This window comes from Hyperolius riggenbachi, chromosome 1 (genome assembly GCF_040937935.1).
Source record: "Hyperolius riggenbachi isolate aHypRig1 chromosome 1, aHypRig1.pri, whole genome shotgun sequence".
Taxonomy (NCBI): domain Eukaryota; kingdom Metazoa; phylum Chordata; class Amphibia; order Anura; family Hyperoliidae; genus Hyperolius; species Hyperolius riggenbachi.
The window spans coordinates 94402867-94423103 of NC_090646.1; the positions used below are offsets into that span (position 1 = coordinate 94402867).

Below are 20237 nucleotides of genomic sequence, written 5' to 3' on the forward strand. Positions count from 1 at the left end.
TTTATTTATTTTTAAGCAATACCAGTTGCCTGGCAGCCCTGCCGGTCTATTTCTCTGCAGTAGTATCTGAATAACACCAGAAACAAGCATGCAGCTAGTCTTGTCAGGTCTGAAACACCTTATCTGCTGCATGCTTGTTCAGGGGCTATGGCTAATAGTATTATAGGCAGAGGATCAGCAGGGCTGCCAGGCAACTGGTATTGCTTAAAAGGAAATAAACATGGCAGCCTCCATATACCTCTCTCTTCAGTTCCCCTTTAAGGGATACTATACTAGAGGGAAGGGGGGAGGGGGTCCTCTGGCTACCTATACTGGAGAGAAATGGGAAGGGGTCATCTGGCTACCTATACTGGAGAGAAATGGGAAGGGGTCATCTGGCTACCTATACTGGAGGGGGGAGGCTGGTGACAGCGGCCTTGGGCGGTAAAGAGTACAAATCTGGCCCTGTGTTTGCCTCACTGCTTATGCCTTTCTAGGCTGATCACTATGCATAGTTGCTATATTGTCTTTGCATTGATTTTAACATGTTTGTATGCTATATGACATGCATAGCTTTGTTAATGCTGCACAGTGACTCCATGGGAGTTCCATTGTAACTGTCACTTTTCTGTGATGTTCTGCCATATTTGATCAGTTCTTTGTCACTTATCGTGATTTTTTTTGTACTCAATACACAATCTTTTGCATTTACTTTCTGCATGGTGTGCGAGTTATTTATTTATTTTTTATTTCATAAAACAAGTGTGAACATCAGGATCCTCACACCCATAACAAGTGTAGCCATGGAAACACTGGAGTATTAGAGAAAGGGAAGGTTAATAGTTGGGGCCCCCACACACCTCTGGGCCCCCTGCAGTTGCAGGAGCTGCTCCCCCCTACTTACACCCCTGTTGGCCAGTGTGAACTCCTGAAATGCTCTACACATGTTCAGTGGTGTAGCAATAGAGGGTGCAGAGGTAGCGACCGCATCAGGGCCCGTTGGGCTAGAGGGACCCACCCCTCAATCACAGTATTAGCTCTTTATTGGTCCTGTGCTGATAATATCTACTTTTATAGTGGATTTGAATAAACACACAGCGTCCTATCCCCTTTTTGCACCTCTGGCACTGTGGTTGTCCTTGATTGGTTTTGGTGTGCTGTATCAGTTGTTATCTACAGCATGCTTGGGGGGCCCCAATGCTAAACTTGCACTGAGGCCCAGGGCTTCTTAGCTACGCCACTGCACATGTTTAAAGGCTAGAGTTGCTAAATCACATGGGCATGATAGTATTTTATTATCTGTAAGCAAAGATGCTCAATGCGATAAAAAATAATACTGGGCTGCATGCATTTGCACTTTGTCAGTTTTGATTGGCTCGATTCCAAGCTGCATACAATTTGCATTAAGTTTTCATGCATGCCAGAATTATTAGCGTCTCATTGACAGCCTCTGTCTGCAAGTTGCCAGAAATCTTTGTGTTTTTTTCTTAAAGAGGAACTTTAGCGAAAAGGGAGAAAAAAATCAATCCATTGCAAAATGAGAAGTTAAAAAATAGAAGGGAGCTCATGAAATGATTGATATTCGGCATGTAATTTGTTCATATTGTTTGATCCACAATCATCCTGCAGGTCATCATCTTTCCTACTGGCAGACATGAAAAAAACTAGACAGCACCAACTGCCATTGTCTATGACTGCACCCCTTTACAATGCGATAGGCAAAAAGGTTTTTTTTTGTTTTATAGATATACATATGCAAAGAGGGAGATACTGGTTGCTTGGTAGTTGGAAACAGACGTTATTTCCCACAATGCAACAAGGCTCCCACAGTGTGATGTCAGGACCTAGGTCCTGACATCACACTGTGGGAGGGATTTCACCACAATATCAGCCATTCAGGCGTCCCTAATGATCTATTCGAGTAAAAGGTAAAGATTTCTCATGGGAAAAGGGCTATCAGCTACTGATTGGGATGAAGATCAATCCTTGGTTAAAGTTTCTGTTTAAAGCGGATCCGAGATGAAAAACTAACGATAACAAGTAACTTGTCTATATATCTTATCTGAAGTGTAGATAGTTTACACAGAAAATCTAGCTGCAAACAGCTTTAATAGAAAATAATTCTTTCTTCCTGTGATACAATGACAGCAGCCATGTTGTTTGTAAACATTACACAGAGGCAGGCTTATCTGTATCCTGAGCACTCAGCCTGTGAAAAAAACTAATCCCCCCTCCTCCCTCCTCCCCTCTGCCTCTGAAATCAATGGCTAGTAACACCTACTCCTCTTCCTGCCCAGACTGAGCTCCCATGACCCTTGCTACTGCCAAGGCTCTCTGAAAACCTGTGGGCGTGGTTTATTTAGTTTATAGGGAATTGGATTATTAAAACAAAAACAAAACATTTTTTGGCTTGAGGAATACCCTATAAACAATAGGAAAGGAACACAATTATGCAATGAGTTTGGATGCCTGTCTTGATCCTCCGTTTGATTGAGACCTGTTTTGTTGTTTAGTAGCCTGGCACCTTTGCTTGTAATGTGGCAGCTTGCCATAAGAAACCCTTACAGAAGCATTCTTCAAAGTCTTCAACTCAAGGGGCTTGATTCACAAAGCGGTGCTAACTGTTAGCACACTTGTGAATAGCCCCTTATCACGCCTAAAGTCAGTTTGGGCGTGATAAGTAGAGTTTGCGCGCAAAGTCCTGCGCACAAAGCTTTGCACGTGCACAGCGTGGTGCGTGCAAAATGTCGCAGCGCGGTGCGACGAAACCGGTGTACCCGATGCGCCTATAAGGTCTTATGCGACGTTAAATTTGCACCATATGCGACCTTATAGGCCGGTTTCGTAGCACCGTGGTGCAACGTTTCTTGCGCACCGCGCTGTGCACGCGCAAAGTTTTGTGTGCGGGACTTTGCGCGCAATCAGATTTGCAAAACGGTGCTAACCCAGTTAGCACCCTAGTTATCACGCCCAAAGTCTTTTAGGCGTGCTAACTGGGTTAGCAACGCTTTGTGAATCAAGCCCCATCTGTTTACTTCCACTGACTCTGCTGGACGCTGTGATGTGGTTATGTGTATGACCTATCCTACGTCCTATGCAACGTCCCAAAACTGGCACAACGCAACTTTATGCCCTGTTATCATCACATACAGTAGGCATACAGGCAATGAAAAGTATGCTTCCAGGTCATTACTGAGCATGTGCAAACAGTCCAACGCAGTTAATAACGTGTATAATGCACAGCATGCAGCACTTTCTAATAATGCTACACGTTACACACAAATGCAACATGTGCACTGTGAATGTTGCACACACAAAGTATTGCTGTGTGTTAGTCCACGTTAAAACATTTTCTAACGTGCGACTTTAACGTCGCACTGTGAAAGAGGCCTTACTGTTTGTAAAACATTATTATTCACAAAATAAAGCGATCATTAAATAACGTAAATTGTAATATATTTTTTACAGTCACTATTTGTAAAACATGATTCTCCTGTCCACACAATAAAGCGATCAGGGGCACCACCAGGGGGGTCTTAGCGTTAGGCACCACCACGGGAGATTTAGGGTTAGGCACCACCAGGGGAGATTTAGGGTTAGGCACCACCAGGGGGGTCTTAGGGTTAGGCACCACCAGGGGAGATTTGGGTTAGGCACCACTGGGGGGTCTTAGGGTTAGGCACTACCAGGGAGGTCTTATGGTTAGGCACCAGCAGGGAGGTCTTAGGGTTAGGCACCACCAGGGAGGTCTTAAGGCTAGGTACCACCAGGGAGGATCTTAGGGTTAGGCACCAACAGGGGAGATTTAGGGTTAGGTACCAACAGGGGAGATTTAGGGTTAGGCACCACCTGGGGGGGTCTTAGGGTTAGGCACCACCAGGGGGGTCTAAGGGTTAGGGATAGGTACAGGGAGGGTTCTGTGTGAGAGTAGGGTTAGGCTTAGTTGTAGTGAAATGTTAGTAATATTTACTAATGTTTTACAATAGTTATTACGAACACACATATTTTTTTTTCATCGTTATAAACAATAATTTCAGATTTTATTATATGAAGAACGGATAAATGAAGGTTATTCACAATAATATGCAATTATAACGATTAAACATATATTATCGTTTTTTTAACAAACGTAATTTGCGATTTCATACACATTTTTATAAACGCTATTACCGCTTATCGTTTACACCCCGCGCCCTTTTTTCCCGACGCCCTTTTTGCATGTACGCCCTCCCCCCCAATCCAATTTCATTCAGATAGGGCCTGTCATTACAGGCTCTATGTTAACCTTTTAAGTACTCTTTAAAGAAAGCAGAAGTGGCTAAAGATGAAAGTCCACTGCTAACAACTTAATACCACACTATAACACCTATGTGATTTACTGACACTTTATCACTTTATGCAAATATGTTAGGGCTCTCAGAGAAAACTTGTCTAACAACTTAATACCACACTACAACACCGATGTGATTTACTGACACTTTTGCACTTATGTTTGGGCTCTCAGAGAAAACTTGTTATGTGTTGTAATACATTTGGGCACTGGCACCAGGGCGGGTTCTAGACTTTTTGCTGCCTGAGGCAAGCTTATGTGGATGCTCCGCCTCCGATTTGTAATGATCGCACAGCACTCAACTATTTCCTTTGCTTCATTTAAAGAGACTCTGTAACATGAAAAAGATCCCCTGGGGGGTACTCACCTCGGGTGGGGGAAGCCTCCGGATCCTAATGAGGCTTCCCACGCCGTCCTCTGTCCCACGGGGGTCTCGCTGCAGCCCTCTGAACAGCCGGCGACAGGCCCGACTGTAATTTCAATATTTACCTTTGCTGGCTCCAGCGGGGGCGCTGTGGCTGCTTTCCTCTCCGAACTACACGGAAATACCCGATCTCAGTCGGGTCCGCTCTACTGCGCAGGCGCCGGAAACTTGCGCCTGCGCAGTAGAGCAGACCCGACGGCGATCGGGTATTTCCGTGTAGTTCGGAGCCGACAGCCGTCAGAGCGCCTGCGCAGGAGCCAGGAAGGTAAATATTACGTCACGGCTGCACGGAGGGCTGCAGCGAGACCCCCGTGGGACAGAGGACGGCGTGAGAAGCCTCATTAGGATCCGGAGGCTTCCCCCACCCGAGGTGCGTACCCCCCAGGGGATTTTTTGAGGTTACAGATCCTCTTTAATGTTCTCAGTCAGCAAGGGAGCATATGCAACTACGTGAGACATGACATGCTGCAGCTCAACACAGTAACACACTGGCTGGCTGGCTGGCTGCGAATCAGTGACAAACAAACTGCTCACCCACAGACAGTCATCCGTCCTTCATTCCTCCTCATTCAGGACAGCAGTGCCACCTCCTCCCTTCTGCTGTGCAAGTCAAATGAAATGCTGCTGCTCTCCTGCCTCCCCCTCCTCACTCACTGTTAGACTCCTCACACTGCACAATAAACTGCTTTTCCCCAATGACGATCCCTTCACCTTGCTGTAAGTAAAAACACACAGCACAAACATGCCGCCCCTGTAATATCTGTGCCTAATTGTTTCACCTTGCTTTATGAGAGAACTGGCCCTAACTGGCTCTCATTTCATAGTTGAATAGGGATTAACCAAAGTGACAGCTATAAACCTTTTGTCAGGGAGGTATTTTATTTGGTAGCTGGAAACCAGCTAAGTTATTGCTGAAGTATTACTGTATCTATTAACATTTTGACCCCACTGTTTGGATCTGTAAAGAGAGATGACAGAAGGTGAATACTGGTTAGGTTGGCAGTATGGCAGTTGGGGTTAAAGAGAAACCGTGACCAATAATTGAACTTCATCCCAAGCAGCCAGTAGCTGATACCCCCTTTTACATGAGAAATCTATTCCTTTTCACAAACAGACCATCAGGGGGCTCTGTATGGGTGATATTGTGGCGACACCACTACTATAGGAAACTGTGAGGACCATGGCCCTGACAGATTCCTGCCAGTCTGTGAACCTCATTGCATTGTGGGAAATAGCTGTTTTTCAACTGCCAAAAAAGCAAACAGCAGCTACTTCCAGTGACATCACCTGCCAGCTGTGGAAAAAAATAAATATATATATATATATATATATATATATATATATATATATATATATATATATATATATATATATATATATATATATATATATTAACCCTAAGCAATAAATCTAACCTCCCTCTACTGTTTCTCCTAACGCTAATGTTCCGAGGCTGAGGCTTAAAGAGGAACTTCAGTGAAAATAATGCACTAAAAAGAAAGTACTGGTACTTCATTTTTACAATAGTTATCTATAAATGATTTAGTCAGTGTTTGCCCATTGTAAAATCTTTCCTCTCGCTGATTTACATTCTGACATTTATCACATGGTAACTACATACATACATATATATATATAGATATATATATATAGATATATATATATACAGGATCTTCTAAAAAAATTAGCATATTGTGATAAAGTTCATTATTTTCTATAATGTACTGATAAACATTAGACTTTCATATATTTTAGATTCAAATAAACACAACTGAAGTAGTTCAAGCCTTTTATTGTTTTAATATTGATGATTTTGGCATACAGCTCATGAAAACCGAAATTTCCTATCTCAAAAAATTAGCATATTTCATCCGACCAATAAAAGAAAAGTGTTTTTAAAACAAAAAAAGTAAACCTTCAAATAATTATGTTCAGTTATGCACTCAATACTTGGTCGGGAATCTTTTGCAGAAATGACTGCTTCAATGCAGCGTGGCATGGAGGCAATCAGCCTGTGGCACTGCTCAGGTGTTATGAAGGCCCAGGATGCTTCAATAGCGGCCTTAAGCTCATCCAGAGTGTTGGGTCTTGCGTCTCTCAACTTTCTCTTCACAATATCCCACAGATTCTCTATGGGGTTCAGGTCAGGAGAGTTGGCAGGCCAAATGAGCACAGTAATACCATGGTCAGTAAACCATTTACCAGTGATTTTGGCACTGTGAGCAGGTGCCAGGTCGTGCTGAAAAATGAAATCTTCATCTCCATAAAGCTTTTCAGCAAATGGAAGCATGAACCCACTTTTGAACCAGAAACAGCGGCAGAAGCACCTGATCTGGGCTACAGAGAAGCAGCACTGGACTGTTGCTCGGTGGTCCAAAGTACTTTTTTCGGATGAAAGCAACTTTTGCATGTCATTCGGAAATCAAGGTGCCAGAGTCTGAAGGAAGACTGGGGAGAGGGAAATGTCAAAATGCCTGAAGTCCAGTGTCAAGTACCCACAGTCAATGATGATCTGGGGTGCCATGTCAGCTGCTGGTGTTGGACCACTGTGTTTTATCAAGGGCAGGGTCAATGCAGCTAGCTATCTGGAGATTTTGGAGCACTTCATGCTTCCATCTGCTGAAAAGCTTTATGGAGATGAAGATTTCATTTTTCAGCATGACCTGGCACCTGCTCACAGTGCCAAAACAACTGTTAAATGGTTTACTGACCATGGTATTACTGTGCTCAATTGGCCTGTCAACTTTCCTGACCTGAACCCCATAGAGAATCTGTGGGATATTGTGAAGAGAAAGTTGAGAGACGCAAGACCCAACACTCTGGATGAGCTTAAGGCCGCTATCGAAGCATCCTGGGCCTCCATAACACCTGAGCAGTGCCACAGGCTGATTGCCTCCATGCCACGCCGCATTGAAGCAGTCATTTCTGAAAAACAATTCCCGACCAAGTATTGAGTGCATAACTGAACATAATTATTTGAAGGTTGACTTTTTTTGACTTTTTTTGTTTTAAAAACACTTTTCTTTTATTGGTCGGAAGAAATATGCTAATTTTTTGAGATAGGAAATTTCGGTTTTCATGAGCTGTATGCCCAAATCATCAATATTAAAACAATAAAAGGCTTGAACTACTTCAGTTGTGTGTATTTGAATCTAAAATATATGAAAGTCTAATGTTTATCAGTACATTATAGAAAATAATGAAGTTTATCACAATATGCTATTTTTTTGAGAAGATCCTGTATATATATATATATATATATATATATATATATATATATATATATATATATATATATATATATATATATATATATATATATATATATATATATATATATATATATATATATATATATATATATATATATATATATATATATATATATATATATACATATATACATATATATATACATATATACATATATATATATATATATATATATATATATATATATATATATATTTATTTATTTATTTTTTAACCCTAAGCAATAAATCTAACCTCCCTCTACTGTGTCTCTAGAAGTGCAAAGCTGGAAGAGACATACCCTTAAAGACTGGCAGCTGTAATTGCAGCACACAGTGGTTCTACAAAGTATTGACTTAGGGGGCTGAATAATTACGCACAACCCACTTTGCAGTTATTTATTTGTAAAAAATGTTTGGAATCATGTATGATTTTCGTTCCACTTCTCACATGTACACCACTTTGTATTGGTCTTTCACGTGGAATTCCAATAAAATTGATTCATGTTTGTGGCAGTAATTTGACAAAATGTGGAAAACTTCAAGGGGGCCGAATACTTTTGCAAACCACTGTATATATATATATATATATATATATATATATATATATATATATATATATATATATATATATATATATATATATATATATATATATATATATATATATTATAAGTTTATGAGACACCTGAAAATCCTTGTGAATCCTTTAGGTTAAAGTTGGCCACACACGATACAATTCTTGAATTTCTTTTAATTCAAGGTTTACAATTAATTTTTCTGATTAACTGTAACATTAAAAAAAAATCTGACCAATGGTAACACACATTCTATTTTTTCCCAAATATTGAAAAAAAAAATTTGAAAATTGCTTGGGAGTATATATAAGGAAATTGCTGTTCTACCCTACTGTAATGATCTGCTCAGCTGCCTGTGCAGGCAGGCAGCTTTTTGACCATTGTTCAGGTCGGCATTCTGCAGGTCTTTGGAAGAGAGACCTTTTGTCAGTTTTTCAGCTTGCGGCTGCTGAGGAATTTGCATACGTTTGTCATGCAAATTGCCTAGCCACATCCCTTGTAGGCCTGCTCTATATATACCATGTGATATCACAGACCTTCGCTGGTCATAAGGATTCATCCTGTGAAACACTCTGGAGAGTGTCAGCCTTGCTCATTGTTTGAATATTAGTTTAGAGTAATTCCTGGGGCTGCACTCGGCAGGTTCCCTAGTGCAGTTAGGATTGCTTATCTGTTTTGTCTGTCTGTTGCGATTGTCCTGTCCCTGCGGTGGTCGACAGGAGGTCGTTCTGATCTTTGTTCTTGGAGTATAGCTGGAGCAGCGGTTGCTACCAGCTATCTCCTCTATCTGTCTTGCCTGGATCGCTCTCGCCTAGCGCTAGTGCTGTGGATCCGTCTAATCTTCATCTCTCTGTCTCCCTGGATCGCACTGGCCTCTTTTCGCTAGTGCTGTGGATCCTATCTCTCGCTTGTCCCTGTTTTCGTGTGTCTGTCTTGTCTGCTACGAACGCTTGCTGGAGGCTCGGTGAGGTAACCGTTAAGCAAGCGCTCGCGTCCTCTGTTTCATGTTTGTCTGTCGGTGGTTAGTTAGGCGTGCTTGTCTCTATTGTGCTTATCACGTGGAGACCGCGCATGAACACGTGCACTGTTGCGAATGAGTGCGGTGTTCGCGTTCAGTTAGCGTTTGGTATTTACCTTATCTCCTCATTGTATGATTTGCTGTGCCTTTGCTACTCTCATGCTCCGCCTTGCTGTAGCCTTGTGTCACGTCTGGCAATCGCACCTCTCACGATCGCGTTCCTACTTCATATCTGCTGTGGTGTGTGCACCGTCGCGGGTTGGTGACTAGTTTGGTGCACACATATACAATCTGTCTCTGTGCTCATTCTCAATCGCCTCTCTTGCGATTGCGTTTCTTCCCTTCGTACAATTCCTGTCTGGCGTGTGTGGTAGGGCAGAGGAGCTGGTCCTCTGCACTCCACAGCTCCACCTGCCGACAGGAATTTCCCTCTACAGGTGCATTGCACCTTCTGCTGGGTTTTCTCAAACTACACGCTTGTGGAGGATTTCCGCAGTGTCAGCGCACGTCTTGTGCGCTGATCACAGAGAGAATCCCACAATCGTTACAACTACACTATTCAATTTTCATAAAAAATTGATCAGAAAAATCTTCTATTATTTCAAATAAAAATGGGAAATCTAATCATATTTCTTGCTCGAATAAAATATAGCTTTTGATTTTTTGGGACAACTGGTTTTTATTGAATTGCGTAAAATCAAGCCACGTTCTGTTCACAGTGGGAGATGAAGGGTGCCCCCTTTAACAGCAGGAACGCAATACAACACTTGTGTGTGTGTCACATACAGTGAAGAATACAGTAAATGAAAAGTATGCTTCACTGTTACTGTTCACTCGCGCTGCATGCAGTGCATTACTATGCTTCACGCCATTATACCACAATGCAACCGCCGCACAGTGAACATTGCCTAGGTGTTTCATTGCAATGCGACAAACTGCATTACAAAGTGGTTGTCACACCGCAATGGAGCACTGTGAACGTAGCCTTAAGGTTGCCACACACCATACCATTTTTTTAAATATCTGTTCAAAATTCAATGCAAAAATAGCAATTAATTTTTCTGACTGATTGTATCAATTAAAAAATCTGACCAATGTACCACACACCTATGTTCAATTTTTTTTCCCAATCATGAATAAAAGAATTGAAAGCTCAGAAAAAAATTGATTGGAACTGTACATCAAGTAATTGACAATCCATCATGCAACATACAAATCTTGATAAAGTTGGTCCAAAATTTCCAACATGTCCAATCTCCAAAATTAAAAAAAAACAAAACGGGAAATCCAATCGGATTTCTGGATCAAGAACAAAGAAAAGCTCTCGGTTTTCCAGGACAACCGTTTGTAATTATCGAATTGGTGAAAAATTGTTATGGTATGTTATGGTATCTAGTACTGAATATGATATACAGGTCCTTCTAAAAAAATTAGCATATTGTGATAAAGTTCATTATTTTCTGTAATGTACTGATAAGCATTAGACTTTCATATATTTTAGATTCATTACACACAACTGAAGTAGTTCAAGCCTTTTAGTGTTTTAATATTGATGATTTTGGCATACAGCTCATGAAAACCCAAAATTCCTATCTCAAAAAATTAGCATATCATGAAAAGGTTCTCTAAACGAGCTATTAACCTAATCATCTGAATCAACTAATTAACTCTAAACACCTGCAAAAGATTCTTGAGGCTTTTAAAAACTCCCACCCTGGTTCATTACTCAAAACCGCAATCATGGGTAAGACTGCCGACCTGACTGCTGTCCAGAAGGCCATCATTGACACCCTCAAGCAAGAGGGTAAGACACAGAAAGAAATTTCTAAACGAATAGGCTGTTCCCAGAGTGCTGTATCAAGGCACCTCAGTGGGAAGTCTGTGGGAAGGAAAAAGTGTGGCAGAAAACGCTGCACAACGAGAAGAGGTGACTGGACCCTGAGGAAGATTGTGGAGAAGGACTGATTCCAAACCTTGGGGGACCTGCGGAAGCAGTGGACTGCGTCTGGAGTAGAAACATCCAGAGCCACCGTGTACAGGCGTGTGCAGGAAATGGGCTACAGGTGCCGCATTCCCCAGGTCAAGACACTTTTGAACCAGAAACAGTGGCAGAAGCGCCTGACCTGGGCTACAGAGAAGCAGCACTGGACTGTTGCTCAGTGGTCCAAAGTACTTTTTTTCGTATGAAAGCAACTTTTGCATGTCATTCGGAAATCACGGTGCCAGAGTCTGGAGGAAGACTGGGTAGAGGGAAATGCCAAAATGCCTGAAGTCCAGTGTCAAGTACCCACAGTCAGCTGCTGGTGTTGGTCCACTGTGTTTTATCAAGGGCAGGGTCAATGCAGCTAGCTATCAGGAGATTTTGGAGCACTTCATGCTTCCATCTGCTGAAAAGCTTTATGGAGATGAAGATTTCATTTTTCAGCACGACCTGGCACCTGCTCACAGACAGTGCCAAAACCACTGGTAAATGGTTTACTGACCATGGTATTACTGTGCTCAATTGGCCTGCCAACTCTCCTGACCTGAACCCCATAGAGAATCTGTGGGATATTGTGAAGAGAAAGTTGAGAGACGCAAGACCCAACACTCTGGATGAGCTTAAGGCCGCTATCGAAGCATCCTGGGCCTCCATAACACCTGAGCAGTGCCACAGGCTGATTGCCTCCATGCCACGCCGCATTTGAAGCAGTCATTTCTGGAAAAGGATTCCCGACCAAGTATTGAGGGCATAACTGAACATAATTATTTGAAGGTTGACTTTGTTTTAAAAACACTTTTCTTTTATTGGTCGGATGAAATATGCTAATTTTTTGAGATAGGAATTTTGGGTTTTCATGAGCTGTATGCCAAAATCATCAATATTAAAACAATAAAAGGCTTGAACTACTTCAGTTGTGTGTAATGAATCTAAAATATATGAAAGTCTAATGTTTATCAGTACATTACAGAAAATAATGAACTTTATCACAATATGCTAATTTTTTTAGAAAGACCTGTATATGAAATTGTTTTTCATTGTAGAATTACCATAATATGTAACTGCATTGTACTTGGTTTATTTATGTAATTAATAAACAGAAATCATTGAGTGTTTGTAACCCATTAAAGAGAATCTGTACTCTAATATTCTTACACTAAAAAGCATACCATTCTATTCCTTATTCTCTCCTGTGCCCCTCTGTGCTGTTTCTGCCACTCTCTGCTGCAATCCTGGCTTGTAATTAACAGTTTTAGGCAGTGTTCACAAACAAACTAACCAGCTTGTGATAGGCTCACATAAGCAGAGTGTGTGAGTCATACAGAGCCTGCAGAGGGTGTGTATCGCTTCTATCCAATCACAAGCAGCCCTGCACATTCCACACATTCAAGCCTTAGCCCGACAGACACGACAGAGGAAAGGAGATAAGATTTATTACAGAGACAGTGTAATTAGGAAAGGCTGCAGTAAGCTAGAGCACATTAGAACAGGCATAGGAACTTATAGGATAGAAGAACTAAGGCTGAAAAATGTGTTACAGAGTCTCTTTAAAGTGTGGTAAATGCATTTGTAAGTATTGACCAGTTGTAGGTGATCAGTGGTCAATGTAATGCTAAACAGCAAATGATGATTGCATGAGATATCGATGGATGTACAGAGATGGAATATGGTGATAAATGTCACAGTGGAAAATGTAGTTCTATGTGAATGTAAAATGCTCTGAAGTGGATTATTGAGGGAAAGGTGGTCATACAGGAGGGTTTTCTAACCAACCAACTTTTTCAACGCTTACAATCTATTTTCCTGAAATTGAGGCAATCTCGAGCAAACGTGCGGTAAATTGAAAAATGTCTTCAAAACTTCCAATTAACCAAAAATTGGATCAGATTAGTGTAATCGAAAATTGTAATGTGTATGGCCACATTTAGAAGCAGTGACTACATCGTTCCGTTAATTTACGGTGGCATACTGGTTAGCGCTCTTGCCTTGCAGCGCTGGGTCCCTGGATCGAATTCCAGCCAGGGCACTATCTGCACAGTGTCTGTATCTTCTCCCCATGTCTGAGTGGGTTTCCTCCAGACACTCTGGCTTCCTCCCACATCCAAAAACATACAGATACGGTAACTGGCTTCTGGTAAATTGCCCTAGACTATGATAGACATATGACTATGATAGGGATTAGATTGTGAGCCCCTCTGAGGGACAATGTCGTCAATATCCTCTAAAGAAAAATATGCATAAAACAGGCAATAATGGCACTAAAGACATTTCAATGCAACAACCCAAAGGGCCATATGCAATTCACTTTTTCACCTGACTTTTCTCCCAGGAGATAATTCTTCATCTTCAATTAAAATAACTTTTCAGCACTTTTCAACTAAAAAAGTACCAAAAAGTAGGTGAAAAGGTACTATCAAAATTATTTTGAGTATTTTCTTGTTTTCTGATGGCTTAAAAGGCATTTTATTGACAAGTTTAAAAATATCACCAAGGAGAAAACTCAGGTGAAAAAGTGAATTGCATATGGGCCAAAGTGAGAAAAATAACAATGAATACCATTATAAGTCAAATTTGTATGTGTATTGTAAAGGCATTGCTTTCATTGAAAATTAAAAATATCTGCAACGGTTTCCATCCCCGCCTGTCGCAGACATTTCTTTTAGCTGTGGTCTTCTCAGGCCCTGCACATCGACATTAACACATCGTTAAAAAATGGCAAGCTTTGCGTGTGAACACAGTCGCCACAACCTTCTGAGAAATAGCCTGTAAAGTTTAGCTTCGTTTAGATTAACCACAGCCTATAGCAAGTAAAAGGTGTAAAGTAAAAGGTGTTATTTTTGTCAAAAGGTGCTAAAGTCATACGAAGCTGCACAAGATTCTGCACGGACTTCCTTTGTTGAAGTTCCCAGGGACTGTGCCCCCCACGCCAGAAGACCTTGCCACATATCTTAGAGACCAAAAAAATGGGTGAATAGCTGCGTGATATATTTACAAATACCACTTATTCAGTACAAGGCGGATCACACACTAGATAGTCCAACTCACGCAGATCCCAAAAGTATATGCAAACTTTTAGACCTTGTTTACATTACAGGGGTTTTTGTTAAATTTTAAGTGTGGGCGATTTTCAAAATCGCCCTGAAAGCGCTTGTGCAATCACTCTCTATTAGTGAGAGTTCATATCTGAGCAGTTCGTTTGCGATCCGCTTTGAAAAGCAGTGCTTGAGCCATTTTTGAGGCTATTTGCCTCAATGGAAGGTATAGGGAAAATGCAAAATGCTCACAAAATCGTTTTGGCAAGCGATTGCGTGAGCGGTTTTTTTTTTGTAAATACATTGTATTTATTGTTTCCGGATTTTTTTCTGGAGCAAAATATGGAAGCGCTCTGCAAAATCGCTTACAAAAACGCCCACAAAAACGCAAAAAATCGCCGGAAATGCTTTAAAAAACACAGAAAACAAAGCCCACCGTGGACGGACACGCTAGCCAAATACAAGGCCTTATAGTGCGCTCTCTACTACATACAATACGTGTCCTGAATTGTCCAAGATTCAGTCTACCACATTCAGTATTTCCTGAACCTTAAATATCCACTTTCCCATTCAGTCAGCATGCTGGTACACCTCAAAAAGATCCAACACACGAATGTAGTGTAATTCGTTCTATATCAAGAGACACCCTTGGTCAACGTTCACTTCATCTTCAATTTTCATCAGAGGTGTGTATGTACCTTAACCTCTTGAGGACTGCAGTGTTGAACCCCCCTAAAGACCAGGCCTTTTTTTACTTAAATGGCCACTGCAGCTTTAAGGCCAAGCTACAGGGCCGCACAACACAGCACATGAGTAATTCCCCCCCCCCCTCCCCTTTTCCCTCCACCAACAGAGCTCTCTGTTGGTGGGGTCTGATCGCCCCCCCTGTGTTTATTTTTTTTAAATAAATATTTATGTTCATTTTTTTTTAAAAAATTTTCACTTGTAACATCCTTACCTTCCAGCAGCAGGTCCCGCGGCATCTCCGGCGTGGTCCGGGGGAGCAGTGGGGCTTCTGTTCCGACATCCTCTGGCGGTGAGTTTCGGCGCGTACGTGTGCAGTACAGCCAATTGGGCGCGCGTGACTTCTGACAAGCCTTATAGGCTGAGGAGGAGGATCTAGTGATGTCAGCAGTGATGTCACTTTTGTGGCATCACTTTGTGGGAAGCAGCATCAAATTTGGGAGTGGTTTTGCTGAAGAGATCATATGTATTTAAGGCCAGAGCTCTCAGTCGCTCGTTGGCTTTGATACAAATCAGTTCGCTGGTTCCTAGCCTAGATAGATTCCTTGAGCTACATTAATATATTGTGTAGACGCACAATATATATGTACTCCAGTTAGTCAGTTATTATATTATTGTAATATTATCTATTGTATATTTCTCTGTGTACCGAACCTCTTGCCTGACCTTTGACCTTGCTTTAGCTTAAAGAGACTCTGTAACAAAAATGTCAACCTTTTTTTTTACCTTCCTACACGTTCCTAAACCTATTCTTATGTGCTCTGGCGTACTGCAGCACTTTCTACTATCACCCTCTCTGTAATAAATCAATGTATCTTTCCCCTGTCGGACTTGTCGCCCTGTGTCTGGAAGGCTGCCAACTCTTCCGTGCTGATCTGTTAATCAGCACACCCCTCTCCAGGCCCCTCTATGCACACTCCAGTGTGTGTGTTATTTACATAAGCTTATCAGTGAAAGAGAGCTGGTTAAAAATCCTCCTCTGTTAGGCTGTGAAAGGAGCTGGCTGACACATACTGAGGAATTACACAGACACGGGCAGAGCTGTCTGCACTCTGCAGGAAGAACCGATCAGCCTCACAGCCTGTCACTAGTATTCAGTGCATGAGAGCTGCAGGGGGACAGAAGGTAAACACACAAATGATCTCTTGAGATTCAAAAGGAAGGCTATATACAGCCTGCTTGTGTATGGATGTATTTTCTATGTGTGGATATACTGTACATCAACCTACTTCCTGTTTTGGTGGGCATTTTGTTTGTTTATTAACAAACTTTTTAAAACTGTTTTTGCCTACTTTAAATGCGGCGGGGAGCGGCAAAATTGTGACAGAGGGTAATAGGAGATGTCCCCTAATGCACTGGTATGTTTACTTTTGTGCAATTTTAACAATACAGATTCTCTTTAATCCTTTTGTACCACTGCCTTCTGATACTCATGCTCGACTCAGCCTGTTCCTAATTACGCTACTGCCTCATCCTACTGTTATGACTGACATCTGATTCACGTGTATGACCCTGCCTGATTACTGACTCCAATTTCTCTTAACGACTTAGTACTTCAATATCTCTGACTGTGCGTATGACTTCAGGCCTGAAACTGACTACGTTTACTTACTGTGTGTGACTGCTAGTTACGCTATCACCTCACCAGAAGCGTGACATCACTATTTCTTTTTTTTTTTTTGAAAACCCCTCCCTCCCCCAGCCGGCCAATCCTGGCGATCGGCTGTCATAGGCTTCAGCCTATGACAGCCGATCGCTCTTTTGATCCCCAGGGGGACAGCCTCCCTCCCCAGTACAATAGCCAGGTGTGCCCCCTACAGTATTAGGCAGCCCCTCTGATCAGTATAATATTTATTAGGCAGCAGTGCCAGAAGATGTAACAACAGTAAGGGTTAGTATAATAGCCATATGTGCCTCATCTTCTCCAGTACAATAGCCAGATGTACCCCTCTAATTCTCTTCCCCAGTATAGTGGCCAACCGTATCCCCAATCCCTCCCCCATATAGCCAGATGTGACCCCTAGTAATCCCCTCAGTATGGTAGCCAGATGGGCTACCCCCTCCGAACCCAGTACAGTAGCCAGATGGACTCCCCCTCCCTGCCCAGTGGCCAGATGGGCGCCGACCCCCCCCCCCCCCCCTTCCAACTCACTACAGTAGCCAGAGGGGCTTCCCCCTCCCAACTTTCTACAATTGCCAGATAATCTCCCCCCTCCCAAACCACTACAATAGCCAGATGGACTCCCCCTCCCAACCCCCTACAGTAGCCAGATAGACTTTGCCTCCCCCCTCCCAACCCACTACAATAGCTAGATGGGCTTCCCCTTTCTCCCTCCCAACCCACTAAAATAGCCAGATGGGCTTCCCCTCCCTCCCAACCCACTTCAATAGCCATACGGGCTTCCCCTCTCCTCCTCTCAACCCACTAAAATAGCCAGATAGGCTCCCCCTTCCCAGTACATTCCTTTTCCCATTATGGAGCGCAGTGGGGAGGATTAAAAAGCCCCCCCCCCCCCACACACATGGCTTCAAGCACAGGGAAAGTGGGGCCAAAATGTATATCTAACGTATCCCTCTCATCGGCCCCCTTCCTGCAAGTTGAGCATTGTGCGTTCACCACGCCAACCCCCTGGCAGAGTTATGGAGCGCAGCAGCGGGGAGGATTACAAGCAGCCCACACACACTCACGCCTCCTAAATTCCAGGCGCTAGAGGTTCTGCCTGTCTGCCCTGCACCTCCGCCGCTCTGTAATTGAAACAGAGCAGCAGTGATGCAGGGCAGACATATGGGGGAGATTTATCAACGCATTACCGACAGTTTTTTCTTCTAAAACTGTTCTAACCAGCAGAAGAACAGTTCTGCATGATAGTAAGAAACTTCCCAAAGCCTATGTAATAGCGTCAGTTTAGTGTGGATTTCTAGAGCTACACTACAGTTAAGAAAAGTGCAAATCCATCCCTAAACTGCTGCAGATTAAGAAGTGCTTAATAGCAGTTCTACAGATAGTGCAGACTAGATGTGATTTGTGAAGGGCTCCTCCCCCCTCACTCAGAGCTTGCTGACAGCAGGTGTGTTGGTTACCTCAGCAACAGCAATATCCTCACACACTGCACTGCCTGAGAGACCTTCCTGGCTCCTTCTATTCCTTACAGTTTAAGAAGGAATCTGCACTAGCTAGTGATTTCTTAGGATGCCTGAGACAGTTCTGCACGGATTTCTAGAAACCTACTAATATTTTGTCTCAGACACTCTTGATAAATCTGGCCCATGGAACCTCCAGCACCTGGAACCTAGGAGAGGTGAGTGTTTATGGGCTGCTTGTAATCCTCCCCTCTGCGACACTGCGCTCCAGAACGCTGCTGGGGGGGCGGGGGCAGTGAGCGCCCTACACACAACGTGCAGGAGGGGGCCGAAGAGAGGGAGAAATTAGATTAAGATGCTGGAGCCCCATCCAGCCTCTGCCTTGCTCTGATATACAGCCCATGGTGGGCTAGATTGCATGCCTGGCTCTGCTCATTGCCATCCCCCCATCATTCCTTGTCCCCAGTCCCCGTTGCTCCTAGTTCCTCGGAGCAGTGCACAGCTGTTGAGAAGTGCCCAGTAAGGAGTTTTGCGCAGTTCACATGCCATCACTTGGAGGACTTCCTGGTTTTTATAGCCAACCTCTCATCTGATATAGGAGTCCATCTTCTAGATTAGATGTTGAGATCACACTTGTTATAGGGTGTGGGGATTATGATGGACCAGAGCCGGGACAAGGTCCTCCAGCACCCAAGGCTGAGACACCAAAGTGCGCCCCTCCATCCCCGCCACGCGAGCCATCAAACACTGATTGCTATTAGACTAAGAGGCGCCACAGGGCCCACAACCTCCCCAACACCTTAATATCTAGTTATCTGGCTTGCAGTCACTGCCATGTATCCCCTTTTCTTATTTCTTTCTGCTTCAAACACAATTAGGATTGACAGCTGAATGAATTCTGCGCCCCCTCCTACACTGCGCCCTGAGGCTGGAGCCTCTCCAGCCTATGCCTCGGCCCAGCCCTGTGATGGACACACATGTTATATGGCAGATGGACCCCCAGGCTGTTGGGGTCACCAAAAGGACACAGGCCAAGAGGTGTAACCATTGGAGTGCCCCATTAAAGTTTTGCTGGGGCCCTATGATTTGTAGTTACACCTCTGAGTACAAGTAAAGTGTACTTACTCTGTCTTTTTTACTTACTCGGTCTTTTCTTTCTGTTATAGAAAAACCATCCCAAGACAAAGATAATAACTGCAGGGAGAATGCAAAGGATGGCCCACGTTGCTTGATTTACACCTGAAAAAATATCAATAAAAATAATATCAATAAAGAAACAATAAAGTGATTTTTTTTAGAAAAAAAAAAGAAAAGAAAAATGTTGTTAATTTATTAGGCTTTTGTAAGGAAACGCGGAAAAGCCGCCGCGTGTACTGACAGCAAGGCGGCTGATTCCGTGTCCAGCGCGGCGGTTTGCACGCAGCAGCGTGCGTCTGGTACTGTGGGAGAACGCGGAAAAGCAGCCGCGTGTACTGACAGCAAGGCGGCTGATTCCGCGTCCAGCGCGGCGGTTTGTCCGCGCAGCAACACATGTCCGGGTCGGCTGGGATCTCTAGTGCACCTGGATGGAGAGCTACGCGCGCGCCAGAAGTCAGGAACTTTACACCAGCAGGAGATGTATCAGCTGATCAGGACAATCAGCTGATTCCTGCGGTACTCCTGATTGGCTGAGTGCTCGGGCGGGGCGGCAGAGTCCTGCAACTATATATACAGCTTGCTTGTCAGTTGCTGGTGGTCTGCCGTTGCGAACACTACGTGGAAGCACTCAGACCTTAGTCAGATCCAACAGTGTGTTTGAACCAGGAGGACCTGGGAATTC

General features: G+C 43.1%; 1 protein-coding gene across 3 annotated transcripts in view; it reads right to left on the reverse strand.

Moving 5' to 3' along the window:
* LOC137545772 (uncharacterized) overlaps positions 1-20237 on the reverse strand; it is a 71988-nt gene that overhangs the window by 15985 nt on the left and 35766 nt on the right. For all 3 annotated transcript variants that reach the window (XM_068267373.1, XM_068267390.1, XM_068267381.1), the window contains exon 3: positions 19562-19657. In XM_068267373.1, coding sequence (XP_068123474.1) covers positions 19562-19657 — 96 coding nt within the window. The remainder of the gene's footprint in view (positions 1-19561; positions 19658-20237) is intronic.